At 43.3% G+C, this 22,949-nt stretch overlaps 1 protein-coding gene across 7 annotated transcripts in view; it reads left to right on the plus strand.

Annotated features, from left to right (window-relative positions):
- The window catches only part of tp63 (tumor protein p63), a 47,196-nt gene that overhangs the window by 19,057 nt on the left and 5,190 nt on the right, over positions 1-22,949 (plus strand). For 2 of the 7 annotated variants that reach the window (XM_061780158.1, XM_061780160.1), the window contains 9 exons: positions 2,817-3,074; positions 12,119-12,305; positions 12,392-12,507; positions 13,201-13,310; positions 13,521-13,657; positions 15,015-15,097; positions 15,185-15,309; positions 18,755-18,900; positions 21,066-21,213. In XM_061780158.1, the coding sequence (XP_061636142.1) occupies positions 2,817-3,074; positions 12,119-12,305; positions 12,392-12,507; positions 13,201-13,310; positions 13,521-13,657; positions 15,015-15,097; positions 15,185-15,309; positions 18,755-18,900; positions 21,066-21,213 (1,310 nt within the window). Of the gene's footprint in view, positions 1-2,816; positions 3,075-12,118; positions 12,306-12,391; positions 12,508-13,200; positions 13,311-13,520; positions 13,658-15,014; positions 15,098-15,184; positions 15,310-16,473; positions 16,882-18,754; positions 18,901-21,065; positions 21,214-22,949 lie in introns of those variants that run through there. The other 5 variants (XM_061780159.1, XM_061780161.1, XM_061780163.1 and 2 more) reach the window with 3 other exon arrangements.

Genomic DNA, 22,949 nt, shown 5'->3' on the forward strand with positions numbered 1-22,949 from the left:
GTGCGTATGTGAAACAAGAATGACTGGACCATTTGCATAATCTCCACTTTGCCAGATCATTGCACTCATTTGGCACTTTAAAGTCAAAAATTACTTCTGGTTTTTTTTTTCTTTTCTGTAATGGTACCAAGGTCGGAACTTTCAATATGGGTGGAGTTTTCGCAGTTAAAGAGGAGTATTTCAAATTTCGAGTAGCAGTTGATGTCAGAAAGGAATTCTTTAACAGCACCTAGGCTTCTAGGGTCCCTTGGTCTCATTGGAAGGTATTCAGGTATCTGTGTGTCATCTGCATTTCTGAAAGGAGACTTCATGACACTTCATTATTTGGCCAAGGGTCAGTGTATGAAAAGAAAATAGAATCGGGCCTAAAATTGAACCTTGTGGTACACCACAAGGCAAAGGTAGAAATGGATGAGCAGTTGTTTCCTAAGGTGATCTCAAAGGTTCACTCTAAATGATAAGTTGTTTACAAACGTTTATTTATTTTTTCGGTGTAAAATACGTTAACGTAGTTTTCATAATTTGTTTCCCCTAAAAATATATATTTAATATTACTGTAATATTACTGCGCCATTTTTCTGCGTATGAACAGCAACAATACAAACTGGTGGGACGAACCCAACCTGGCCATTTTCCACCTTTGGAGGGAGGTAGTATCAGAATTGAACACTGCCTCTGCAAGTTTTGTGTCTTTTTCCCCTGCCACATTCGACACAGAATTGGGTGGACAAAATCAACACCTGCATGGCTTGCACCATTGTGTCCCCGAGGCCCTTTTAAGCGGCGCTGTTTCCAGAGCTTAGCGGGGCCTCCTTGGGGTTTCGACCCGCATCCCGCCCGCACTCGGATGACCCCGGCCGTTGCGGTGGTGGTGGTGTGTGCGTTTCCTCGTGTGTTCATGTGCGCGCGTGTCAAAGCAGAGTTTAATAAGGGTCCGCTAACACCTGGCCAGCCAGGGGGGTGGCGAGTGGGAGGGACAGCTGTGGTCATTCCGGGAGGGGCTGGAAATAAACCTATGACAGATTGATGGCTGTCCCGGAATGTGCTGCTTATAAACGGAACGGAATGGCTGCGTTTGAAGGTGGATATGTTTTGGATCTTTTATCTCCTGGAAAGCGAGGAAGCCGAGCTAGCCATTAGCGCTGGAGCGTGTTTAGCACTATTTAGCTTTGATCTTTTACAGTACACGCTGTTCGGGAGTGAGGACCAGACTTTGGGGTAGTGCGCGGGTCCGTGACAATCCCTCATTGCTCTGTATTAAATAGAAAATACAGTGAAATATATCAGACTAAGGTGGATTTAGAGCTTCTTTTAGGGTCATCGAAGAGGTCTAATGCATTTTTGTTAAGCTACTGAGGATAAGCGATGGGTTTACATTTATCATTAGCCTAACTGCACAACTGCCAAAGTCCTATTTAAGTTACTATCACAATGTCAATATGTGGTAACTGGACGCTTCTTGTTCGTGGAATTGTTTTGTTTTTCTTGTTTTGCGGAAAATGTTCAAAAAACGATTTATTTATCCTATTACGCTAACAATATTACCGTAAACACACGCAAAAAAATGCCGACGCAAATATTTCAACCTTTTCCCCCTGCATCCCAAATAACTTTGATCCCAAATAACAACCTCTTGCTTTAGTTTTATATCAGCAATCAATATTCAATACAGTGTAATCGCATGCAGTGAAGCCCCGCCTGTTTGCAGTTCGCTAGTCACAAAATCACCTACAGTATTTGCTTTTGGTTCCCTATGGAACGTATTCACGGCTCTCAGGGTGCTCTTTATATAATGCCCTAAGATGCCACAAGAGGTTGCCAAAGCTCTGGCTAATAGGAAAGTAGCAATTGCCGTTAAGGAATTATGTCGAAGTCATGCAGCTCAACTGTTGTTAGATTTTTGCATGTCAGGGAGGAGCTAATTTTAACTTGGGTTGTTAGCAGAAGTTACAGCATCTTCATTGCATGTGTGTGTGTTGTTTTTTTTTTTTAAACCAAATAATCTGTTAGCGGTGTAGGGTAATGTTAGAAAGTCCATTTATTTCAGTGGATTAATTCAATTTTTAATTGAATTTGGGATTTTAGCTGTTAGCTACAGGCATCGACAAAAATAAAAAAAATAAAAAAACCATACAAATAAAATCATGAAATATCGCTGTGTGACGTGAATCCACACAATAAATGAATCTCACGTTTCATGTTGAACTTCTGAACTGAATTGAGTTTTCCACAATATTTTGATTTTTGAAATGCACCAATAGCTACGCTGGCCAGGGCAATCACAATCTTTTCCTTGACAATTGTGCCATGTTGTTTGTGGTTTAATAAAAGCATATCATCATCATGTCATACTGTATAATTTTTTTTATTGCAGAAAGGTGTGCAAGGGTCAGTCGCTGTAATTTGTTTGCAATTGTCCAGTTCCGTCTAGTTCGCTGCTCTGTATTAAATAGACAGTATTGTAACATTTATAACATTTGGTGTTCAGTTTAAATGCCACCAACATTGGAAAAAAGTCAGGAAAATAGCAGCAGCCTTTACAGCGAAAGACGGCATGTCTCGCCTTTTTAGCTGTCGGTGTGAATTACAAACCGCTACTGCTATTGCTAATGCTAGTTTAACACATTCACTGCCATTGACGGCTTTAGAAGTCAAATATCCATGTTAACTGTATGACTAATGACCCTGAAATCCTGAAATTAATTTCATTGAGCACAAAAGAAAATAACAGGCACAGTCTACTTTGACAGATGTATTTCTTTAATCAATAAGTCATGATCGTTGACCCTCCCCGGCGTCCGCCGTGTCTCCCCCAGTCTCAGTACACCAACCTGGGCCTGCTGAACAGCATGGAGCAGAACATCCAGAACGGAGGCTCCACGTCCACCAGCCCGTACAACACGGAGCACGCCCAGAACGGCGTCACGGCGCCGTCGCCCTACGCCCAGCCCAGCTCCACCTTCGACGCCATGTCGCCCTCGCCCGCCATCCCGTCCAACACCGACTACGCCGGCCCGCACACCTTCGACGTGTCCTTCCAGCAGTCCAGCACGGCCAAGTCCGCAACCTGGACGGTAAGACCACCGATCTACGAATACCCGTTTGCTGTTTTCATTGTGTAGCCTGTTTCACACAGAGAGCCAATTGGCAATCCGATAATTAACTGTGCTTGTCTGAAAAATGCTTTCAACACAACAGGGCGCAAGAAGTGAGGGGCGGGTGCATACAGACTGTGTCGTCGTCTGCTGTTTTCCTTTTTTAGCCTCTTTCACGCGGAAAATCAATCAGCAATCACATAATTCGATGACGTCAGCACTTGTCTGACAATTGCTTTCCACGTAGCAGGGCGTGAGAAGTGGGTGGCAGGTATATACAGACTATTTTCCACCTACCGTTTTCATTGTGAAGCCTGGAGACCCAATTAGTAATCAGATAATTAGATGATGTCTGCGCTTTTCTAGCAATTGCTTTCAACACAATGGGACGAAAAGGAAATGGCACCTACGGTATTTGCAGACTGTATAGTCATCTGCCATTTTCATTGTGTAACCTTTTTCACACTGACAGCCAATCAGCAATCAAAAAATGTGATAGCTGCACTTGTCTAGCAAATGGTTTCAATGCAATGGCAAGAGAAGGAAGCGGCTGGTATACACTGACTGTATATTGGTCTGCCGTTTTCAGTGTGTAGCCTCTTTCACACTGAGAGCCAATCATAAATCAGACAATTAGATGATGTCAGCACTTGTCTCACAAATGCTTTCAACACAACAGGGTGGTAAAAGTGAGTGGCAGTAACTGTATATACAGACGCCGCTCTGCATACCCCTCCGCCGTTTTCATTGTTTAGCCTCTTTCACACGACAACACTGCATTCCGCAGTCAAATCATTTGATGACATCAGCGTTTGTCCAGAAAGTTGCTTTCAACACAACAGGACTTGAGAAGTGACTGTCAGGTGTATATAGTTTCTGCTCTGGATACCTGTCAGCCATTTTCATTGTGTAGCCTCTTTCACGTGAGAACACTTTCACACAGAAATCTGATAATTAGATAACAACAGGGTGGGAGAAGAATGTGGCGGGTGCATGTAGAGGCTGCTTTGTGTACCTGTCGGCCGTTTTCATTGTGTAGCCTCTTTTCACACACTAGCCGCATACTAACACCGCATCCCAAAATCAGATAAGTTCGGTAACCTCTGCATATACAAAATGCAGTAAATTGTATCTTGGTTCATTGAGCGTTTCACTATTCTCTCCCCGTTCCGTTTTATGGGGAAAAAAAGGATTTTAAGGGAACTCGTCGCCATGGAGCAGATGTGGCTGGTAATGACAGAGCGGTCGCCTCACCTCGTCACGTGGCCACACCTGGACGGCCGCTGACCTCTGTCGTCACACCACCGTAAACTTTAACGTGCTGTCAGCCTTTAGAACACCTTCAATTGTTATTACCGCCCCAAAGGTTGTGTTTTTCTTCACCAGAGCCATAACAGAAGCGGGAAATTTAACACCTGACATTTTTCTTCTCCAGCCCTGTTGCGTCAAAAGCAATCGTCAGTATCATGTCAATGTTGCGCTTTTGGGTAAAAAGACAAAAGGCGGATAATTGCGGCTTTTGATGTTGCATCGTTTACACAATCCTCCATTTTGTGAAGCGTATGCAAATGAGTTGGCAGAAAGTGGTGACTTGTAAACAGCTGGACTGGCGTGGAGGTCACACGACATCCTTATTCAAACCATGACGACATACAAAATGGCGGTCGAGTATTGTGCAATGTTTCCCAAGAAGCGCTGGGAAAGGGTGAAATTGTGACAACCTCCACATTCCCACACAGACATTTGTCTGCGAACGCCACACCTCGCACACCCAAACTGGGACATTATGGCACACTGAGACATGATTGGATCTCAGCAGAAGTATTACAAAATCAGATATATACCGTTCAAAACAACAATTGAATGTGACAGTACCGTTCATATGTTTGCTTTACTCAAGCTAGGTGCAAGGCATCTATTAGGGGTAAGGCATTTATTTTCTGAGAAATGCATTTTTTGTATTTAAAAAAAAAATCTTACAAAACACATTTAAAAATATATTAAGTTAATAAATGATACAATTATTTTGGTATTGAGAATGTATATAATGTATGTATATGTATATAATGATTAAAAACAAAAAATAAGAAAGTACAAAATAGCATAAAAGACAAAGAAAAAACATCTTAAAGGGCTATTCAATAATAATGTTTGAAAAAACAAATTTAAGAAATTATAAAGTCAAATTAAAAAAACTCCTAAAATATAAATACAAAATACCATTTTTAAATATTAAACAACTAATTATTTAAAATAAAAATAATGTATTTTTTTGAAATGATCAACAAAATTTAGACCGTGTGTATTCTAATTGTAGGCATTTATTTTACTAATAGAATAAAAAGAAAAAATACTAAATAGTAGTTATTTCAAACATAATTTTAAAAAATGTACATAATTAGTTTTTAAATTACACAAAAAACATCATAGATCATAATATATAGTATCAATCCATACATTTTCTGAAAGTGACTATTCTGAAGTTTATTTATGACTTGATCGATATTTCTCTTTGATCTATTTGTCCTCAAAAACATATTTTTGTTCTTTTTTTTGAATTGAAAATAAAAAGGAGGGGATATGCACGATTAAAGATGAGATTATTCTTTTGGATGGTAACTCCTATTTAGCAAAAAACCATCAGCAAACACCAAATCGCGGCATTGAAATCACACAAAAGCTCCGCTAATGTTGGCCCTCCTTTTTGTGGCGGGAGAAGATCATCAGCCATTACTTTCTGACGACTCCTCTCATGGAGACACACCTAATCCTCACCCCATCGCTTCACCTCTTCCTGTCTGGGAAGACGAGGGTGACACACAACACCATCCAGTCCACCTTTTCCCCGAAACCCTTCCCCACCCTCTTCCTCTTCCCCCCGCCGCTGATCTCCAAGCTCTGAATTAATGGCGCGTCGCCAAAGCTTATCCTCGGTCCCCATTGTGCATTGAGAAGATTGCCGGTGTTTGCCCAGTGTTTTAGGGGGGTCGCCGGGATTACAGTAATGGATGGAGGGCCCTACCGTGGATAAGACGTGTCAATACTCCATGTTTGAGTCCATTGCGCCGCAGGAGAAGAAGGAGGAGGAGGAGGAGGAGGAGGATGAAGGGTTTGTGTCAAAGAGAAGAGTGTTGCAGCGAAAGGCGGCAAGACTCAGCTTGTCCCGGGAACATCTGCGGGCCCGTCCCACGCCTCACGAGATGGGGCCGAGACTTGTTTGTGTCAGGGAGCGTGTCGCCACTCGCCCCTGGAAGCTACTGAAGGTGCAGCAGCAGCAGCAGGAGGAAGGGTTTTCTTTTTTTATTTGGATTTGTGTTTTTTTTTTACGAGTTCACACACACACACACGCTAAAGCGGAGAACAGAAAATAAAGATCTGTGGTGCAATTAGGGAGTGGCGGCACATTTGCGCGTTAGAAATCCTAAGTTCACGTGGAAGACCACATTGATAGCGATCGGCGGGATTCAAAAGAGAGAGAAGGCAAATCGATCAAGCGCGCAAGGATTCAAAAGTGGAAAGGGCTTCGCGATGGCGGTCGTATCTTGAAGTCGATTCATCGTCACAACCGTCGCGCGTTGTGGCAGTAACAACACGGACACCTCACGGAAATCAATCAGGCGGCGGGTGCAAAATATTTTGAATCAAAATGCGATTGCTAGCAGGTTCACTTGCAAAATATGCAAGAAATGCACAGCCACCTGAAAAGGCGCCCGCTAACGCTAGCTGACGAGCAGCCTTAAATGGTCACGTCAGCAGTGAAAGTATACTGGAATTGGCCTTGGAATAACTAAGATGTCCGTCATGGCGATCGCGCCGTTGACTCAAAAAGGTTTGAAGTGTTCGTCGAGCTATCTCGCTATCTCGGAGGCTTTGGCTCGTTAGCTAGCGGAGACGCGTCTCGGCAACCAGAATAAAATGTTCGAGGATGCAAGGCCCGACAAAACGGCGGTGACGGAAATGACTCCGAAGATCGGAATAGTTTAAAATACGGCAAATCAGCAGTTTTTCCACGCTTCGAAATCCTGCTTTGCATCTTGTCCTTTCTTAGTTTGTCTTTGTGGATGGTTTGCGTCTTTCTTTCTTCATTTGTCTTCTTCTTTCCCCATTTCTTCATCTTTTTCTGTGGTTTGCGTCTTCTTTCTCCGAATGTCTCTTCCTTCTCTGGTCTTTTGTGTTTTGCGTCTTCTTTCTCCACTTTCTTTGGTTGGAGTCATCTTTGTGTGTCTTCATCTTCTTTCTCTGTTTATCTTCTACGATTTGCATCTCCCGACTCGATTTGTCTCCTTCCGTGGTTCCCATATTCCTCTTTCTCAGATTGTCTTCTTGGGCGGATTGTCTTCTTTCACCGATTGTCTTTATCTTCTTCTCGCTCCATTCATCTTCTTTTATGGTTTGCCCTCTTCTCTGTATTTTTCTCCCTTTTCCTGTCTTTTAGGTTTTGCATCTTCTTTCCCCAATTGTCTCTTCTTTCTCTGTTTGTCCTCATCTATGCTTTGCGTCTTCTTCTCTGTCTTCTGAAGTTTGCATCCTCTTTCTCCATTCTTCTTTGCTCCATGTCTTCTTTCTTTGGCTTCTTCTAAGGTTTTCATCGTCTTCTTTCTCCGTTTATCTTCTTCTTCGGTTGGGATCTTCTTTCTCCGTTTTCTGTGGTTTGCGTCCATCTCCGTGCTCACCCCGGTCCACGGTTTGCATCTTATTCTCTGCCAGTTGCTATTTGGCCGACGGTGTAGCGTTGCATTGGTCCGACTTCAGTGTGAGCAGCGTTGGTTCAGTTCCCACTCCCGTGACGGAGTGAATGTTTGTCTGTCTCCATATGTGGCCTGTAACCGGTCCAGGGTGCACCTAGTCCGCCTTTTTGCCCAGTCAGCTGGGACAGGCATACGGCTTTTTAGGGTTGACATTTTCTCTGGTCTTCTCCCATTTGTGTATCCCGACTGCACCCTAAAAGAACCCCGACTGAAAAACTGAAACTAAAACAAAGCAAAGCCGCTGTGTAGCTGATTTGATGTCATAGACGAGGACCACCGTCCGACTGGTGCTAGCTGAAGTGCTTTTCGGGTACTGTCAAATGTTTTTAATTTGACGGCATAGTTTCTCTTCTTGATGATGATTGCTGATAAATTACAGTTTCAGTAAGGTCTTTAATGGGGGGAAAAAAAAAAAGAAGAAACCTTTCTGTGGGCCTAAACCGAAACAGATCAAAACCTTGAACCACATGCTGCTTCACCTCAAACAACTTCCATTATTTTTAGTGATTTTCCCCACAAAACTAATTTCCAATGTTTGTCGCTAGTGTTAAATGCAGGTTTGCCATGGAAGAAGGGTTGGAGAAAGAGGAGAAAAAAAAAAAAAAAAAAAGGAAAAAGAATGAGTCCTGCGCGTTATTGACGCTGCAGGCAAGACGCGACATGCCAGGTATGAAGCAGACAAGACCAGAGGCGCCACGTCGTGCTTGTTTTGTCAGGACTTGACTGGGGTGCCTGCGCCCGCAGCGCCTGTCAGCGCCACAGGAACGCCGCAGCCGGCGGGCCTGCCGGGACCTGCAGCTGCACGGGAACTTCGCTCGCTCGCGCGTACCGGGGCCGCCATCCGCAACTCGCTAAATGCGCACCGTACATTTAACGCTTGCTCACTTTCATCTTGCGAAGAGGAAATCAAATTGCCATCCACGTCAGTTTCAGTCGTTTCCAGATGAACTCTTTGACGTCATGGTACAAGTAGTATCAAGCGACCGTTGGAGTTCCAAAATAGGGTTTCAAGGCAAGTGTTAAGAGTTTCAAGACAGCAATAGGGTTTTAAAGTCAGGTTTCAAACCAAGGTTAGGGTTTTAAAGTAAGTGTTAGGGTTTAATGGAAGGTTTACGGTTTCAAAGTAAGGGAGGGTTAGGGTTTCGAAGTAAGGTTTCAAGTCAGGGCTTAGGGTTTCAAAGTGGTCTTGGAAAATAGTATTGCTCGCCAAGGTTTTGGCTTTCTCGGTTTTTAGACTAGGGTTCAGGTTTCAAAGTCTGGATGTGGTTTAGAGTGTGTGTTGACCTAGTGGGGACCTGAAAAGTGGCACCATTCTTCCTTCCTTCCTACCTGCGATGCTGACTTCCATTCTTCCTTCTTTCCCTCCTTTCGGTTATTCTTTCCTCCCCGTCTAACTTTCCATTCATCCTTCCTCCATCCCACCCATCATTTCATCCTTTCATCATTCTTTCCTCCTTGTTACCTTGCATCCTTCCCTCTTTGGATCCTCCCTCTCTCCTTCCATCCTCCCTGCTTCTTTCACTTTCCATCCTTCTGTCCTCCCTTTGTTCATTCTTCCATCATTCCTTCCTTTCTCACATCCTGGTTTCCTTCCCTCCCTTTCTTCTTCCGTCCTTTCCAAGCTTGCACGCTTTCCTTCCTTCAATCCATCCTCCCTACCTCTCACCCTTCTTCCTTACATGATTCTTCCCTGCTTCCTTCCTTGCATCCCTCCTCCTTCCTTGCCACCCTTTCTTCTTCCAGCCTTCGACCCAACTTCCATCCTCCCTCGCTCCCTCCTTTTCTAAAAGTTCATTTAAAAAGTGTCTCTACCTTCTTCTGTTTCCTTCATCCCCCTGGACGAAGTTGCTTTTTTGTGTGCGCGGCCAACGGAAGGCTCGGCCTCGCGACGCAGCTCAGCGCCCGCGCTACTCAATCCCATCATTCAACCGGTTATCGTTAGCTGTTAGCGCTGAGCAAACGAGCGCATATTTGAGCTGAAGAGTTTGTAGCCGCGGGGCAGGGATTGGTTGCGTTGTGTTGTGTTCTCCTCGCGCTTCACCTGGGTGGGTGCGAGGCTGGGATAGTTTGATATCATCTAAACAAAACTTCTAGAAAGATTAGATCTTTGCTCCTCGGCCCGTGCGTGTGTTTGTGTCTTTTGTTTTTAGCCTGCGGCTACGCAAAAAGCCGCAGCCTGTAATTATTCTAAACGCCACACAGAAGAAGACCATCCATGCCAAACATTTTTAAAAATGGCGTATTTAGTCCCTTTAACTAATGCGTACTTTTTAAAATAAAAACAACTACTTAATGGTTCAAAATCATGTGATTTCTTAAAAAGGTGTGTGCGCAACATTGAGTTTTATCCAGGCAAACCTGCCCTGAGGATCAAAATGACTCGAAAGCACAGCACTGATTTAAAGAAACAAATGTGCTTCGAGACAAATACTTCCAGAAATGTTGAAAAATGACACGTTTTGCAGACAGTGTGAAAGTGACTTTTGATGCGACCTCCGATGTCAACGCAGTCCCCTGATTTGGTCCTTTTCTTCCACCTTTTCCAGGCTTTTTTCCTTCCCCCAAAAAGTTTGAAAAAGGTACAAAATGCCAGCTTGTACAGGTAGCGTGCAAGGCACTTCTGATACAAACTCGGAAAACTGTCATGTCGACTGATTCTACGTTGGTGCTGTCAAACAGAACGACTGCACTCCAAGGAAAAAGCCAGGAAAAGTGTGGGAAAAGGCACATAATGTGTGAAATTCAGTGCAAAAGAGGCTTCTGTTACCACCTCCAAAGGCGGAAAATTGTCAAGTCAACTATTTTGCCTGGTTTACATGTCGGTGCCATTCATACAGGACTCAAAGTGAACTGAGAAGGTGTGTCAAATGTCGTCTTTTAAAGGCAGTGTTAAAGGTCTCGCGAGATGAGTTAGGCCTCTGAGAGGGTCAAAACTGCCAGGTGGACTTCATACCCCCCACCCCCATTCCGTGTCGGTGCCGTCTAACACAACAAGAACTGCATGCGGCGTGAAAGGCTTGTGATACGACCTAGGAAGGCGGAAAATTGGCGACAATTGGACACCCGTGAGCAGTTTCTTTGTCCCGTCACATTCGGCTCGAATCTGAAGCTTTTCCGCCTCATTTAACAGAGTGACGGCGACGTGCGGGGGGCGGTGGGGGGGTGTCGGGTTCGAGTGCGGCCATCCGTCTTTGCCAACGACCTCTCGTTTTCGTTACACTTTCAGCCCGATTGGTCATCAGTCGATGGAAGGGAGGGAAGGAGGACAGACAAAGAAATGACGACGTATGTAAGGGCCAAAAGTAGCTATAGTCGCTAAAGTAACGTATTTAAAGAAGGGAGGAAGGCTGGTAGGAAGCAAGGAAGAACAGAAGGAAAGAATAGAAGGGAAGTGTGGAAGAAAGGAAACAGGGATGGTATGAAAGGAAGGAAAGAAGGATGAAAGTAGCACTCCACGGCCAGTCACCACAAATGAACTCCGTCCATCTTCCTTTGCTACGCCAGCGCCAGTTACGCCGCATTTGTTGTCAATTCCTTCCTAAGCTGCGGGCGGCAAAAGCGTAGCCTGGTTAAGCTAAGATGCCCCAGAACCAAAGCCCCCCCCACCCACCCTTCACCTTTAAAAAGATGAAAGTCAGGCCTGGTTTAATTGCGGCTGCAGGGTTTGTTTTTATGGAGCCGCTCGGAAGTACCACAGGCTTTCCATCAGACATCTTCAAGGATGGCCAAAATGTACGTGTGTGTGTGTGTGTGTGTGTGTGTGTGTGAGTCTGTCTGTGTGTATTCAAGTGGTTGGTAATCACAGTCCTGGCTTTAACCTCCTTTTCGCCGCAGGGCAAAACAAGGCAGGGTTGGGTCCAGCCAACAGGTGTTGCGCCCGACTTTCCGTCCCCTCATTTCAACCTGTTGTTCTCGTTGTTGTTGTTTGGAGGCCTCGCTTGTAAATGACGCAGAAATCCTGCTTTTAAAAAAAAAAAAGGGCTCTGAAGCTGGAAAATTGCCAGGTTCAGTCCCCCCAATTCCGTATCAGTGATTTTTATCATGGACAGCAACACAAAGAAAGAGCCAAGATGTGGAGGTGTGAAAGAAGATTCCACAAATACTTCTCAAGACGGAACATTGCCGGGTCGACGCAGTTGCCCGTTCCAATGAGAAAAAGACAGCTAATGCGGACTTACAGGCAGCGTGACAGTACCCTACGATACTACCGCCGAGCGCGAAACAAATTCACGATCGACTCCACTCTGCTTCATGTGTTCTCTTTCTTGGTCTCAGTACTCCACAGAACTGAAGAAGCTTTACTGCCAGATCGCCAAGACGTGTCCCATCCAGATCAAAGTTCTTACCACCCCTCCGCAGGGCGCCGTCATCCGCGCCATGCCCGTCTACAAGAAGGCGGAACACGTCACAGAGGTGGTAAAGCGCTGCCCCAACCACGAGCTCAGCCGCGAGTTCAACGACGGTCGGTTGATTGATGGATTGATTGATTTATTGGATCGACTGATGGATTTCTCATCGTGTATTGACCACCGTTGTATTCCGCACCAGGTCAGATCGCACCTCCGAGTCACCTGATCCGCGTGGAGGGTAACAGCCACGCCCAGTACGTGGAGGATTCCATCACTGGGAGGCAGAGCGTGCTGGTACCCTACGAGCCGCCTCAGGTGAGAATCGAGAACTCGGTATGATGGCTTTGTGAAAGGGGCTTCTGATACTACCTCTGAAAACGGAAAATATCCAGATCGGGTTTGTCACGGTATTCAGTCCGTGTGCTAGTTACATAGACTTCTGGGAAAAAAAAGATGAGGTTGGCTTATACAAGCTCTGAAGAATGTAGTATCTGGGTTACTAGGTTGACTTAGTCACCCCGTTCCGTCTCGGTACTGCTTGAGAAAGGTGAAAAATGCTGTTTTAATAATGATGATGGGAGCTCTTGAGACAACATCCAAAGTTGTGAACATTTCTGAGTTGACTTTTTACCGGTAGTGTAAAGGGCTACCGCAGAATGGGGAACATTTCGAAGCTGCCTTTTTTCCCTCCAGTCCATCTTGGTGTTCTTTATGCAGAAACAGAGAAAAGAAATGCATTCCGCACGCGCCGTGTAAAACGGGCTTCAGATACTACCTTCAAAGACGGAATATTTCAGAGTCAGTTTTCAACCCAGGACCTCAGAACTGTGAGGCAGATGTGCTAGGCAGTTGTCCACCGTGCCGCCGCAATTTTAACAGATACATCAAAATGGTGGATAAATATTTCACCTCATAGCCGAAGTGAATTGCTACGAATACTACCGCCAAAGGTTGGAAAATGTCACAGTGGGCAAAGAAATAACGACCTCGCTTCCTGTTTCCCTTCAGGTGGGCACGGAGTTCACCACCATCTTGTACAACTTCATGTGCAACTCCAGCTGCGTGGGCGGCATGAACCGGCGACCCATCCTCATCATCGTCACCCTGGAGACCAGAGAGTAAGTGGCACACTGCAACAAAACTGGGTTTAAAAAAAACAAATGTTTCAATCGGAAGAAAGGGCCTGAAATTGGGAATAAATGACTTAATTTAAGCAAAATAATCTGCTGATAGAACAGGAAAATTGGATTAGCTTCAGAACCCTCATGGTGTTCTAAAACTGGAGTATGTGTGTTTCTGTTTTTGTGTGTGCGTGCGTGCGCGTATAGCGGTCAGGTTCTGGGCCGCCGCTGTTTCGAGGCTCGCATCTGCGCCTGTCCGGGTCGCGACCGCAAGGCGGACGAGGACAGCATCCGCAAGCAGCACATCACGGACGCCACAAAGAGCAGTGAGGGTACGAAGCGCCGTAAGTAGAGCTTGGGGGGGCTTGGTGACGGGCTCTGCGGCTTTTTACCCCCTCGTCCTGTCCCGCGCTAACGCCGCATACGTGGAAAGCCCGGCAGGTCGTAGAAGTTGCCATCCGGCATTTACAGGCCGCGTGGCAGCGGCTTACGCTATTACCTCTAAAGACGGAAAAGCGCCAGGTGGACTTTGTCAGCAGAAAGGGAGGCAAGTCTTCTTGTTCCCTGCTTAAGCTTCTGCAGAAGTATATGGATGGATGGACTTTGTCACCCACATCAGTGACACTGATTAACTTTGAACTTTTTATCTCAATGTCAGCCATTTTCGAAGCAGAGTTCCAGTTGTTTTAGAGCATTTTTGACTGATGTTTCGAGATCCACTGAATATTGTCTGCTGTGACAATAGAAGCACCGAAAACCATACGAGACGGTAGACTCTCGTCTTTCGCCAGAAAAACAAAGTTTGTTTCTCGCTTTTTCTGTTCTTTAGTAATCGGCAGTAGAACAGGTTTGTTTCACCAAAAACAGCGGTTTCTGACCCAAAAGCGGAGAAAACAAACTTTGCGTGAAAAGGAAACCGTGACTTTTTTGCTTTTGTGACGCCTCAAACTGCAAAACAACAAAGACTGCGAAAGGGCTTCTGACTGCCAAATAATTATTTATTTACGGATAAACAGCTAAGAAATGTGCCGTGAGCAACGCTGACTCATCTTTTCTCATACTTTCTACTACCTACCATGACACATACTCTGTTTATACTATACAGTACAATTATTACAATTATACATAGTCTGTTCGAGTGTGAGGAACTTGTCCGACTTCCAGCCTGTGGGCGTTTCTCTCAAAGCCGAGTTTCAGCGCCTAAAGTTGACCTTCAACTCAAAAGCTGTGCTGATCTCCAATCCAAAGCGATGCAACACCGCCATCTACAGGGATGTGTTCGTCATTACAGTGGTTTACAAATCTGAATTTCACAGGCAAGCTGGGCGAGACCCTCTTCCACACCATACCCGCTTCAAAATGTACTTGACGAACATTTTCGTCAATGGCAGTAAACTTTTGGATTTAGTTGACGAATAGCAGCAGTGAATGATTTAAGAGGTAGCGCGAAGGGGGCTTCTGATACTATTAATAGCACATACACGGAATGGGGGTCTGAAGTATGACTAGGTAGTATGACTCACCCCTTTTATACGACTTTTCAGACTTTTAAGTTTAAGACGCAGCGTAAGTAGAGCTTGGGGCCTGGTGACGACAGTCTATCCAACTTTTACCTCCCTTTGTTTCCCGCTCTGCCATAGTAGACCTGAAACGTCACCGCTTCTCGCTCTTACCCGCCTTCTCCTCTTCCCTCTTTTGTAGCCTTCCGCCAGGTGTCTCACGGCATCCAGATGTCGGCCATCAAGAAGAGAAGATCCACAGACGAGGAGGTGTTCTGTTTGCCCGTGAGTCTCTCCTCCTCCTCCGTTCTGACCGCTTCGTGTTCCCCCCCCCCCCTGCCTCCCCATCACTTGACCGCCTTCTCGTTTCAGATTAAAGGACGCGAAATCTACGAGATTCTGGTGAAGATCAAAGAGTCTCTGGAGCTGATGCAGTTTTTGCCGCAGCACACGATCGAGTCGTACAGGCAGCAACAGCAGAACCTCCTGCAGAAACAGTGAGTACGCTTTTTAAGCCTTCTGGGCCACCGTAGTGCTCAGCTCTCGTTGGCGCATACGTATGAAACAAGCGATTTGTATCTTTACCCGGCCGGCCTTTTTGACCCTGCAGAACCACTGTCGTTGTTGCTGACTTTTACAGGCGCTGCAGTGGACAAATTAGCAAATAAGAAGAACATTTCTAGATTGAAAAATGAAAAATATACACAGCTGTACACTGACTTTCAAGTGCGGCAACTTATTTAGCCGTCGCTCGGTCGATTTTTTTATTTTGTGTGTGTGTTGCGAGCCAAAATTTGAAGGGCAAGCTTCACATACGTTGCCACTAGATGGCAGCAAACAACGCCAAAAGATGTGTCCGGCATTCCATTATTTGAGATACGACTAAATTAAGTCTACGAGCTCAGTCATGGGATGAATGAAACTCGAAAGTCAAGGTAACATTTGATTCTTCTGAAAAAAACAAAAAATAATTTCTGACATTTGTTTTTGGCGGGAGAAAATATATATTTGTATTTTTCCAACCATAATATTTTTTCCCACATTCTTCCGAGAGAGAAATAAAATTGACAAAAACACTTCCCGACAAAAAAAATCTGTATGTTTGGACAAAATTGATATATATTTTTGATTTTATTTATTTCAAGACTAAAACATTTTTTTTTTGCCCCCAAAAAGTAGAATTTTTCAGCAGAAAGAAATGCATTTTTCTATATGTCACAGTCATAGTTCATTGACAAAAGTTGCATTTATCTAACAAAATTTTTCTGAGAAAAGACAAAATGTTCTATTTTTGTTGGACAATTGTTATTTTATTCATTCTCTCGAAGCAATTTTTCTGGGCAAATTATAGTCTTAATAAAATAAAAGTTGTATTCCCCCACCAGATATATATATATTTTTTTCAAGAAATAAATGTTACAAATTTTTTTACATGAAATATTATAGAACTGTGGACAATATGACATGCCAGTTTTCCTTCTTTTTCATTTCCTCCAACTTTATTACTCTCGTTGTTTGCATGTTGCCCTCTCGCGGCCAAGTGCAGCAGTGCACGTTTACTTCCTGGTCTTTGGGGCTTTTTGCTTTTGACTTCTACTTTGACATTGTGCTTTTGTGTGTGTGTGCTTTTGTGTGTGTGTGTGTGTGGTTCCTCGTTGCAGTGTGATCAAAACACGGCTCGGCAGTCAGCTGCTGGATCCCGCCGGGGACGCCAGATGGCGCTGCACCTCCTCCTGAGCCTTCCTCATTCCTCTTCCTCCTCTTTCGCTCCTTCCCCCCCCAGACTTTTTCTGCCTTTGATGGGACTCTTTTGAACAGTTTGCATGTGTTCTGCGTGGATGTTGCTTTATTGCCAGAGCTGGACTCATTCATGTTATTGTATTGGGGGTGGGCCGCTGGGTCTTCTTATTTTTATTATTATTATTATTTGTTATGACAAAATGCTGGTCATGTTTTGTAAAGTCACTGCAGGACAGTTTGGGGAAACAAGCAAATGTTGTTTTTCTTCTGTTTGAAACAGATTCTCTCTTGTGGCTAATGCTAATAAAATTGCTTTTTTGTTTGGGTTATTATAATGTGTTGTTCTTTTTTTAGTTGTTGCTTTTTTTTTTTTTTTTAACATTCTGATGCCGACTAGTGTCATTTACAAAATACATGCTGCACACATTGAAACATAAAAAAACAGGGTCTCAATTGTCTTAAGATTTCAATATATGTTTAGAAATATATTTTAAATCTTAAAAAAAAAAAAAAATAACAAAAGGCTCAAACTATTATTTTTAATTAATTGTGAATGCAAATATATTAGTCACTGATGGTGTAGTGCACTGCTATCAAACCGGTGGGCCGGGGTCCAGATCTGGCCCGCCACATCATTTTATGTGGCCCGCGAAAGCAAATCAAAATTGGTAATTGTGTTATATTGTAATAACGTTGAGATATCGCAAGCATTTTTTGTTACCAACCCCCCTTTGAAAATAAATGTACTAGATGAAAAAAGTTTTATAGGCTTCTGATTTTAAAAGTAGTTCATTCATCCATTTGTCGTGTAATCATATGTGGTGGTAATTCCTTTACATGGGTTCAGTTGTAGCGGCCCTCAGAGGGAAGCCATAACTACGATGTGGCCCGTGTGTCAAATTGAGTTTGACACCCCTGTTGTAGTGGTCCACTCGCCTGACTTTGGTGCAGGCAGCGTGGGTTCAGTGACGGTGCGAATGGTTGTCCGTGTCTATATGTGCCCTGCAACTGACTGGCGACCAGTTCAGGGGGTAGTCCGCCTTTCGCCCGAAGTCAGATGGGATAGGCTCCAGCGCCCTGCGACCCTAACCAGGATAAGTAGTGTTGAAAATGGATGGATGCAAATATATTAAAACACATTTTTAACTAATTCAAAAACAACCAGCATGTCACGAAAGACTAAAAATAAATAATGAAAAAAAAATAATACAGTGAACCCCCGCATATTCACGGTTCGGCACCCGTGGATTCAACTATTCGCAGATTTAAAAATATATATAGAGATTTTTGTCTTTTTTTGGAGATGAACCAAACCTTAAAACACTTACTGTTGGTTTATTATCCCTGCTTATTCAAGAGTTTCGGGAGTTTAATAATAATAATACAAGAAATAAAATAAAAGTAAACCAATTAATAAATATATATATTTTTTTTTATTTACTATATTAAGTCGTGAATGTAAATACATTTAAAATTCTGGGGTTTGTTATTCAAAAAACAAGAAAGAAAATGTAATTTTGTTTTTACTTAATTGACATTAATGCATTTTAAAGTACTTTTTGAAAGATTTAAAATTTTAAAAACTATTAATAATAAAGTTTTTTAAAAAATTATTTACCAAAAAAAAGAACCAAAATGTCATTTTGAAATACTTTTTGAAAGGTTAAAAAAAAAGTAATCAATAGGCAAAGTTTTTCATCTATTAAAAAAGGAACCAAAACTTTTTACTTCATTGAATTTAACGTGTTTTAATGTATATTTTAAAGTGATAAGAAACAATTATTTCAAAAAGGAAAAAACAATATTCATTGAAAAAAGACAGCCAAAATGTAATTAATTTTATATTTAAAATAAATGTAAACAAATCTTTAAAAATAAAACTTATTTAAAAAAGGCAACCAAAACTTAAAGGTCAATATACATTTTTGTATTTATTTAAGCATAAACATAAAAAGTAAATCAACAAATTATTTACAATATTTTGTATTTATTTATTTTTAAAAAGGACAAACAAAATATTTTTTAATGTAAAATTAACTTAAAAGAATAACCAAAAGAAAACCAATCTGTCACAACTCAATATGATTTCCAGGGTGTCTGTGTATCCTCAAATTATGATTTCAAATATTAAACTCGACACTCAAAAAACGAACGCTGATCTTATGTGAGTGATGACGGCATCCGTGCCCTTTTGCCCCGCAGGACGTCGATGGCGCCTCAACCGGCGTACGGCTCCAACTCTCCTCCTCACGGCAAAGTCAACAAGCTCCCGTCGGTCAGTCAGCTCATCAACCCGCAGCAGCGCAACACGCTCACCCCGTCCGGCATGTCCGCCGGCCTCACCGACAGTAAGCGCCGCTCGCTTCCACTTCCTGTCCCGCGTTTAAACTCTTCCATCTAAGGCTGGGCGATATGGCCTTAAAATAAAGTCAGCCATTCCCCCCCCCCCCCCCAAAAAAAAAAAAAAAATCCTATTTCCAATTTTAGTCTGAATTTTTTTTAATTATTTTCATTTTTTCCACTTCAATAAAAAGAAAAGGCAATTTACATTATTCAATTCAGGTCCCCCCCTCTCTGAGATTAGCTTCATTTCTCCTGGAACCAAACCTAGATGTTTAAATTTTCTTGTCAACTTCCACAAAAAAATAGAAATAAATATTTTCTTTTCTATACAGTGGTGCCTTGAGATACAAGTTTAATTCATTCCGTGACTACACTCGGAACTCAAAACACTCAAATCATCTTTCCCCATCGAAATAAGTGTTAACTCATTCACTGCCAGCCTTCCCAGTTAACATGATTATTTGATTTCTAAAGCCGTCAATGGCAGTGAATGTGTTAATGCCACTAATCCGCTGTAGCACCCCAAAAACCACCGACAAATTTTTTGTATGCGTTTTTAATAAGGTACTTTACAGTATTTTACGGAAAACAACAACAACAACAGAGTATCAACATAATTAAATAGAATGTAAAAAAATTAAGCGTTTTTTGCATCATGATTTTGTGCTTTAATTCAATGTGGGATCACGCATTTGCCACCAGGGGACAGTAAAACACAACCATGAATATAATACATTTAAGAGTCGATGGTGTAACATGTAGACCATCACAACTATGCTGCAGTAATATTGTTTGCTTGTCGGGTTAAAACTACCACACCGTCGATGCTAGTTTCGTTTGCCCGTCTATAGTATTTTGCATTGTGTGTTAGCATCAAGCTAGACAAAGTTGTGTGATTTGGATAAATACACAAAGTGTCAAACTACTCTTGATGAATTGACCACTATCTGTTAAAGTGCTCCTTTTTGTGAAGTTTACTGCCACTATCTATTGCTCCTATCTCCAAATGCTTGCTCACAACTCAAGACAATCGGCCAAGCGACGGCTCGTATCTTGTAAAACTTGCAAGTCGGCTTACTCGGAAGTCTAGGTACCACTGTAATGTGAAAATAAAAGTGCTTCCTCTTGGAGGAAATGCTCCTTTAAACTCAATCTGGACCATATTTTTCGTCAAATATTTTTCAATGTTTCACAATTTACCATCAATACATGAACACCAAATATTCTCTTTAGGATTAATATGTAACAACAAAATTGACAGTGAACGTAACATGAATAAAAGGCGTTGCTTCCTCAACATTAAATCTGATCCCGAAAATCCTCCAATACGGATGGAGAGCAACTTCTTAGCTTTTTATGTCATTCGTGGGAAATTGATTTCACATCGAAATGGATCAACATGTGGCTAAATCACTGCTTTTTCACCGTATAAATGGGCATCATGTCTTTGTCAAGCGCAGCGCCTTCGACTCCGCCATTGCCTTCCATTGGGCTCTTGCCATGCGCAAAATAACGTGAAAATGATTCCGCTAATGTCTGTTTCTCTTATGGAAGTTGTCAAGCTGCCTTCCGTGTTCTGCAGACAGACAAAATGTCTCCCAGTCTGATGCGTGTCCCCGTTTCAAATGTTGAAATATTTTGGTTGCGTTAATGGTTGTTTGACGCTGCTAACCCGAACCAATTCTTAAATTACCAAAATGTTATACCTTATAGATTACACTTGTATTCTAGCACAAGCAACAAAAACAATTCTTAATTGTGGTGATTTTTGAAATGGTCAGTTTGTGCTAGTGTGTTATTTAGGCTAGTATGCTAGCTACTACTATTCGTGAGCCTCATGTGAAGGTGGTTGGTTTGCTTTGAATGATTTAACTACAGAATATTTATGTAACATGGGTTCATGATTGTGGACATGCTAGATGCATGGTGTTGACACTTTCGCATCCCCTCCGTTTTAATTGCTTTGCCGTCACCTTGTGGCATCTATATGTAATTACGAACCCATTTTTGCTATTAATGGCAGGGCTCGGTCCCTGTCCTTGATAAACAGCGGGGGTTCACTGTATATTCATCGCCCAGCCCTACTTCCTCCCAATTCAAATCGGATGTAACGATAAGAAAGTTAAGCGAGCTCTGGTCTCAAATCTTCCGGCTGATTTTGTCTCTGCAGTGACTCCCATGATGGGCACTCACATCCCCATGAGCGCTGACATGAGTTCACTGAGCCCCACTCACACCCTGCAGCCCCAGCTGCCCCTGGTGCCCTCCTCGCACTGTACGCCCCCTCCTCCGTACCCCATGGACAGCAGCATCTCCAGGTACCCCGCAAAAAATACCATCCAAAATCAATTCAAAGCTTTGATCCCGAGGAAATTAAAACCTAGCTAGCTTTGATGTCACCTAAATACAGGGGAACCTCGACGGTCTTTAGCGTTAACCACTTTGAAGAGGAAAAACAAAAACAACTGTAATAACAAATTAACAAAATACATTTTTGTCAGAAAATTACTTTCTTGTTAAATTTTGGCTTTAATCTCATGAGTTTACAACCCCCGGCCCAAAAAAAGAGGTGGCATTCTTGAAAGATTGGTTTTGAAGAAATTCAAATTTTTCTTGGGAAAAAAATTAATCTGAAAAAAATACAGCCTCATAATTACTTATTTCACCCCAAAAATACATTGTCAAAATTTTTTTTTTTTTTTTTTCCCTCAAAAACTATTTTACCGCTAAGAAGATGACTTATTTTCCATTTTATTGTTGACATTAACTTTGTGATTTATTTGTACTTTTAAATTAATTTTAAAACAATTCTTTGGAGGTCCCATATTTTGGCTAGTTAGGCCTCCGTAGTGACTCTCTAACATTGACTTAGTATAAAAGTGTCAATTTCATTTTTAAAAAAACGCCTTGGTTTTGTCATACGAGAGTCCAGAAAAAGCCCTTCTGACAGCTACTTCTGTTTGACCCAGTTTTGTATCTGCTTTGTCCACATTTGGCTAAGAACGCCCGCTTTCGTCTGATTGGTTGACCCACTTGTGAGCGCACGTGTTTGTTATGTTGACAGCACTTGCTTTGGAGCGAAAATGGAAGGCGGAGATCTTTGTTAGTGACATAGATAAGCTAGAGAAATTCGAACGACCTGATTTCAGGCCTCTCGGCAGAAAAAACTCTGCAATTCAGTAATGTGAAGATGATTTTAATTCATATTTCACATTTACTAAGCCCCTCCTGGAGTTGTCATCTTATCGTGGTGGAGGGGTTTGTGTGTCCCAATGATCCTAGGAGCTAAGTTGTCTGGGGCTTTATGCCCATGGCAAACAGGTCCTAGGTGAGGGACCAGACAAAGCACAGCTTCAAAAACCCCTATGATGACAAACAATTCAGGAAGACGTTTTCCCTAGCCTGGACGCGGGTCACCGGGGCCCCCCTCTGGAGTAGGTGGGGCTCAAAGGCGAGCGCCTGGTGGCCGGGCCTGCACCCATGGGGTCCGCCCGGGCACAGCCCGAAAGGCTAACATGGGGCTCACAACCGGTGGGAGGGGCCAAAGGGGTCTGGTGCAGTGTGAGCTGGGCGGTGGCCAAAGGCAGGGACCTTGGCTATCCGATCCCTGGCTACAGAAGCTGGCTCTAGGGATGTGGAATGTCACCTCTCTGGCAGGGAAGGAGCCCGAGCTGGTGTGTGAGGCGGAGAAGTTCCAACTAGATATAGTCGGGCTCGCCTCCACACAGGGCTTGGGCTCTGGTACCGGTCCTCTTGAGAGGGGTTGGACTCTCTTCCGCGCCCACGGGGAGAAGCGCCGAGCAGGTATGGGTATACTTATTGCCCCCCAGACTCGGCGCCTGTACGTTGGGGTTCACCCCGGTGGACGAGAGTAGCCTCCCTCCGCCTTCGGGCGGGGGGACGGGTCCTGAATGTTGTTTGTGCCTATGCACCAAACAGCAGTTCAGAGTACCCACCCTTTTTGGGGTCATTGGAAGGAGTGCTGGAGAGCGCTCCCGCTGGGGACTCCATCATTCTGCTGGGGGAATTCAATGCTCACGTGGGCAATGACTGT

The sequence above is a fragment of the Phyllopteryx taeniolatus genome, chromosome 7, assembly GCF_024500385.1.
Source record: "Phyllopteryx taeniolatus isolate TA_2022b chromosome 7, UOR_Ptae_1.2, whole genome shotgun sequence".
NCBI lineage: Eukaryota > Metazoa > Chordata > Actinopteri > Syngnathiformes > Syngnathidae > Phyllopteryx > Phyllopteryx taeniolatus.